This window comes from Corticium candelabrum, chromosome 6 (genome assembly GCF_963422355.1).
Source record: "Corticium candelabrum chromosome 6, ooCorCand1.1, whole genome shotgun sequence".
NCBI lineage: Eukaryota > Metazoa > Porifera > Homoscleromorpha > Homosclerophorida > Plakinidae > Corticium > Corticium candelabrum.
In genome coordinates, this window is record NC_085090.1 from 6,587,618 (window position 1) to 6,594,235 (window position 6,618).

Genomic DNA, 6,618 nt, shown 5'->3' on the forward strand with positions numbered 1-6,618 from the left:
ACAGATCGACGAATACAATTGAGAGAGTCAATAGCGAAGTCATACACACATGTTCCATCTTGATTCTAATGATTTTTTGAGTTATTCTCTGGTCTGTGGCCTAGTGGCTTCGGTTTTTCTACAGCACATGCAGTTAATTACAGTAAACGCAAATATCATGAGAACTGTGAGGCCGTGCCTTCTGCGTGTGCGTTATGTGGACGTGGCATTTGGTACCTGGTGTCCTGGGAATGTACGCTAAATCCAAGGAATTTGAGTGTCCAAGTCCTGGGGTTTCATGTCCAGAGGTTGGCAGGTATGATAGCGCCAGATGAGCATCCCTGGGTTATCATTGTTTTAACCTCGTTTGACAGAGAATATACCGAATACCCGATTTACGCTTTCATGGACGAATGTTCTGTCTGTCTACGTTATACTTCTGAGCAACAAGTTGAAAGAATGTTGTGCTGGCGTCTAAAACAGCTGCAAATGCTGCACCGGCCATTTCAACCTTGGCCACCCTCGATAGCCCATGTTTCGAGATGATTAGAAATAGTAACCCTGGGTAAGGTACTAGTAGTAGGGATACGTTTCGTATGTCATTGTTGTTGTTGTATTGTATGTATTATGCTACCATAATAAGCAGACATTGCCATGTGTGGCAAATTTTCATTGCTTTGAAACATGGGGCATTATTCAAGTGTGACATTCAGCATATGAGCATGGGGCAATAAATTGCGGAGACACAGTATATCAAGTGGTCGTTGCATTGGTCTGATGGTCTGATGCATCCGAAAAGCAGAGAATTTATCAAGTCATGTTTACAATATAATCGACTTTGTTGCGTTTGGAATGATGTGTGGTTTCTCTGGTCGAATACTAAGGGTTGGTGATGTAGTGCTTTACGAAGGTTTATGTCTTCACTACTTACATGTTACCTTATTGTAAACATGTTTCTTGTATGACTCTTCTAATCATTTGAGCAGCGAAGCTGAGAGGCAAATACGTTTGCAGGGTTCTCACTAGAGATTCTGGGAAGGGTGACGGGATGGGCGGGTCCATGTTTAAGTCAGGCATGCGCACTTGAGTCGATCTAAATGAGGTATAGCTATTGTGTGTAACATACGTTCAAGTGCCCTGGCAAGGAAATCAACTTCGGCCACCACTCAGCCCTTCTTAGCAATGTTTATAGGTTGGGCATGCGTAAGTTTCATGGACGAAACTACAGAAAGTCTGTCTAGTCAGGCGTTGATGACATGCACAGACCAATGTTGTTGATTTGCAAGAAGTCATGACTAGTCTAGAGTAGATTGTAGGTGCTACACTTCCCGTACATTGTCACAAGACGTGTGCTTTCCGTGCCACGGGAACAGCATTTGGGACTATCAATGCAGCGCATCCGGCTGCAGTTATCACGGGTACGTACGGAGCTAGGCTATTGTTCCGCGTTCTTTTGTAAAGGCCTGGATTTGTGGCTAATGTCTCCTTTACTAAGTAATATCGTATTGTGTTTCAATACTGTAGTATGGAATTCTCATACATTCCCTATAGCTGTCAACCTTTGGACTCCTAGCTACCGTTTCTGAGCGTGGCGCACTCCTACTGGAGCGTGGTGTAGCGCCACGCTGCCATGCTGTAGCGAGAACCCTGCGTTTGAGTTTATTGATGTTGTTGTGATTATATGTTTGATTCCTAGAGATTGAGAATTCAAAACAAGTAAACGATTTTATTCGGGAGGGACTGCAAATGAAGCATTTTGCTCATCCGAATGTGATGGAGTTGATCGGCATATGCTGGATGAAGCAACACAACGCGGCCGTCACGCTGTCCGCTCCGCTGATCGTGTTGCCATACATGGAGTTTGGTGATTTGAAAACATATTTGAGAAAGAACAGACCAGGAAAGGATCCAACGAATGAGGTGAGAAAAATTGTGTTTTAGGGATTCCGTGTGTGATAATTGTTGATTGATTATGTAGGGCAATACGATCAGTCTGGTTCAACTGCTCAAGTTTGGCCATCAGATAGCAAAAGGAATGGAGTATCTGTCAAACGCCGGGATTATTCATCGAGATCTTGCTGCAAGGAACTGCATGTATAATGCAACAGTTTCTATTTTTTTCTGTTTTTCAGTGTATCGTTTGTATTGTAGGGTGAATTGGGATTTGGAGATTCGTGTCGCCGACTTTGGTTTGTCTCGTTCGGTCGAAGGAAAGGATTATTACCGAATGGGACATTTCAGTCGTTTACCAGTGAAATGGATGGCTCCTGAATGTCTAATTGATCTGATCTTCACTTCGAGCTCCGATGTGGTGAGTGTGAGTTTCATACTTTGTCTGTATTTTGTCATTTAGACATACAACTTAGTGTATGACAAATCGTCTCATCTCTGAGTAGTCCCCAGGCAATGATACGTTAAAGTTTTATTTGCCCAGTCATTACTCTGGTTGCCTGTAAACTAAATGAAATAGGCTTTTCTGTGTGTTCCTTTCGAAGTCTTGGCCTCATTGAGGCATCCTCACTGCCTTCTTTTGTGGTGCACTTGGTCTTCTAACTACTTCAGTGACATCACTTGAAGCTGACTGATCATCGTCTGATAAATCACGTTCACTTGTAGTTTCAAAGTTTCTTCTGCGATGGGTGATTGTTGTTTGGAGGTAAGTGGTGTTTGGTACTACATGGACAAATTGGTTAATATGGAAACTGGAAGGATTGGCTTCTAGTACTGCAGATGACAAGGTGGACCACGTAATGTATGACTTCAGTTTGGTTAGTCTGAGAATCCCAGGGTTATCCCTGGGCAACCAATTTGTCCTACACTGCAACTGGTATGCATGAATGCCTTCGTGCATTTGTTTACCCTGCCTACTCTTGTATCACCCCATTATCCATCAAGTCCCCATCCCCGACTTTATCCCTTCATCTAACATTTTCACACCTAATCCCCACTTAAGTTGTGTTCATTGGCACCCAGATGAAAACATTTAGCGCATAGGTTGAGTTCTCAGTCATGCCAAGACGTATTCCCTCATTTACAGTAGAAACGAAGTGCCTCATCATAGAATGGCATTGTCAAGGGATCTCTATTGGTCTGCACATAGGGCGCTGGTTGAACGACCCATGAATCCATGATGTACTGGAGGAGACGGGTTTGGGCTGTAGGGAAGATGACTTGCATCGTGTATTTGTTCTTGATGAGTACAGAGTTCACAGGTGTGACAAAATCTGAGCTGCGTATAAGAACACCGACCTTGTGTATGTATATACTCTGGTGGATGTACCACCATTGCACAGCTTGATGTTTTGGCAAATAGACATCCTGTTTCTGTATACAATGTGTCCTTGAAATTGTGTGCACCACGGCAACTGTGTGACCCCCTTCGGTGTCCCCCTTCGCTTCCCTGTCACAACAAACGTGCTGAATTGAAGTCGTGTGTCAGTTGTGGTATATGGGTCTGCAGACTAGTTGTTTATGGACTCCAACTCTGACGCAGAATTTGAAGGCTTTAGTGAATCTGAGATGACAGACTATTAGTAGATAGTACAGTACCGGTAACAGCAAAGGTTGTTGTAGCAAACTTGAGTTGTAGTAATTAGTCAAACACTTTTTCACCAATTAGCACCTAAAGGTGTGATGTTCTCAAGCAAAACCCCATCTCATACTTCATAGACTAAATCCTGGGTTACAATATTGACGCTGACATCGACATTGATGCTGACGCTGGAATAGAAAGGAAGTCTATTCCAGCATTGGTGTCAGCGTCAACATCAAAGGATGCCGCCTGCGTCAAGGCAGTGTCTTTGATGGTGTCAATATTAATGAATCAGCTTTAAGGTGACGTGCCATGGGGTGGGGTGATACAAGAGTAGGTATGGTAGTAGACTTGATGTTGTACTGTGCTAGTGAAGGGTGCAGCTTTTGTATGTTTTTGTTGATTTTTGTGTTTATGTTTAGTGGTCGTTTGGTGTAACTTTATGGGAGGTGATGTCGTTGGCTCAAGTTCCCTACCCTGGAGTCGATAATCAAGACATTCTTTCGTACTTGAAGCGAGAGAAGAGACTGAAGAAGCCCGACAAGTGTCCGGATAGAGTGTAAGTTGTGGAGGAACCTTGAAGTTTGTTCTGTTGTATGTGTTGTAGTGCTAGTGTTCTGCTCGAGTGTTGAAACAGAGACAACACACACATACTCGTGCAGGCACACACTTACTCATGTCAGACATAGACAGACAGACAGACAGATAGATAGACAAAATACAGACAGACAGACAGACAGATAGACAGACATAAAGACAGACAAACAGACAGACAGCTGCAGGCAGACACACACAGACATAGACACAGACACACATGCATGCACACACACACACACACACACACACACACACACACACACACACACACACACACACACACACACACACACATGCATGCACACACACACACACACACACATGCATGCACACACACACACACACACACACACACACACACACACACACACACACCACTGCACTACCACCACCAGCCAGCCATGTAAACCATAAAGAAAAACTAAAGCAATAGACAGTCATATGTGAGATACCAGCACATCGACCCAACCAACCATTCTTTAATTTTTGTTGCCTCCAATATCTTACCATGTCTACTAACACGCCATAACCCATTTTATCTAGTTATGAGATCATGCAGCAGTGCTGGAAAACACAACCAGACAGTCGACCGACATTCAAAGGCATCGTGAAAGACATCGAAGAGTATCTGGCCGAAATTATGAACTACTTCAACCCACTGGATTCCAAAGGTCGACGCCCATCCGATCCGTACATCACATGGAACTTGATGCCTATAGCTGAGGAGGACGACAGCGATGCAAGCAGCACTGGCCAACTCGAACAAGCAACGACAGCTGAACAATCCGTCATGATAAGACAACAGACTTCGGATCGTCGGGTGAATCCTTTCGAACAAAAGCAACACTCTGTGGCGAACTCGGATAGCAGAAACATAGTTCAACGGTTCGTTAACTTAGCCAGGTCAGTCTCGTTTGGAATGAAACGACGCAGCACGACGAACATAATGTTCAACAAGAAATTTCGACACAGCACCCACTTGACACCAGGAGATAGCAGGTCATTATGACCATCTTGATTAGTATACTGTGTACGTTATTTAGGTAAGTGCAAAAGAAAGTTATTGTTTGATTGTTGTATTGGTATGTAATGACAGGTGTATGTACAGTGTGGCTGCTAGTTGATAGGTGCGCATGCGCTGTATTTCAACTGGCTGCCTAGCCGTCTGTCTTTCTACTGACATAATTGTGGTTACTAGTTTTACAATGCAGGTGTGGCGGTCGATTGCCATGGCAGTTTTATACAAAAAGGTTGTGGATTCCATTTCAGCTACAGTACATTTTAGGTGCGACAGAAATATATCATTCATTCATTATATCATTCATTCATTCATTCGTTCATTCATTCGTTCATTCATATATATTTGAGAGATATTGCCATCACAACAGATATACTAAAAAATTATATATATTAAAAAAATTAAAAAATTGAAATTTAAAAATTTGAAATTTGAAATTTAAAATGGCAGAAAGACCCACTGACCGTAATGCAAATTTAAAAAATAAAAACGTTATAAAAAATTAGAAATTAAAATTAAAAAATCCAAATTTGAAATTTGAAATTTAATATTTAAAATGGCAGAAAGGTCAGTGGGTCTTTCGGCCATTTCAAATTTTAAATTTTTAAATTTTACATTTTCGAAATTCAATTTTTCAATTTTTTGTGTTGAAATTTTAAATTTTATTTTAGCGTTACCATTTTTAAAAAATTTGCATTAAATTTTCAAATTTTAATTTTTAAAAAATCAAAATTTTATTATTTCAAATATGTAAATTTTTAGGTGCAGTATATTAGAAATTGCTTTGCCCACAAGAAAGCGGACGTAGTTGTATATATGAACTGATGGCTGGATTTAAACTAACGGAAATTAAACGCTCATTCGTTCTCTCAAATAATTTGAGTACATCAGAAAAAGAAAATTTGAAAGAACGAGTAGGAGTGTACGCGGTAGGGAGTCCATTGGACGGCGTAGGGGTTCATTCCAACGCGTGCTGATACGCTGATTCAATTAAACTAGGCGCGGTTTCTGCTAATCACATCAGCACGTTTCCTGTACCGTGTTTCTGCACCTGTACGTACGCTGCTTCAGACAGTTACTAACTTTTAGTAACTCGAAGTGCATGGTCGCGTCATTACTGTAGATGTAGGAGTACGATTGGCCCAACTGCAAGTTGCACTTCATGTCTAGATTTTGTACATCACATAGAACACTACCCCATAGTGCAGATAGAACCTCTACAACCTCATGCTGTGTCTCTCCTGTGCCGTGAGAACAGAACCCACACTGACTACAAGTGAATTACGAGACCAAATAGTAAAGGTGGACACGCACGCAGTGCTCATGGCAGAGGGCCTAGGGAACGTACGTGTACCGTACTGCTGACACGCCCCTCCCCTCGACGGTACCGCGTCCAACTACTACATTTACGTATGTCGTACTGTACCGGTAGACTAGTCGCCAATTCAATACCAATTAACGTTACACAAGCAACGTACTGCATGATTGCGTG

The 6,618-nt window shown here is 42.1% G+C and overlaps 1 protein-coding gene across 1 annotated transcript in view; it reads left to right on the forward strand.

Moving 5' to 3' along the window:
- Window positions 1–5,423, forward strand: part of LOC134180872 (uncharacterized) — a 13,666-nt gene extending 8,243 nt beyond the window's left edge. The window contains exons 5-9 of the mRNA XM_062648058.1: window positions 1,676–1,899; window positions 1,958–2,073; window positions 2,131–2,290; window positions 3,934–4,070; window positions 4,652–5,423. Of these exons, the coding sequence (XP_062504042.1) occupies window positions 1,676–1,899; window positions 1,958–2,073; window positions 2,131–2,290; window positions 3,934–4,070; window positions 4,652–5,117 (1,103 nt within the window). The 3' untranslated portion in view covers window positions 5,118–5,423. The remainder of the gene's footprint in view (window positions 1–1,675; window positions 1,900–1,957; window positions 2,074–2,130; window positions 2,291–3,933; window positions 4,071–4,651) is intronic.
- The last annotated feature ends 1,195 nt before the right edge of the window (window positions 5,424–6,618 follow it).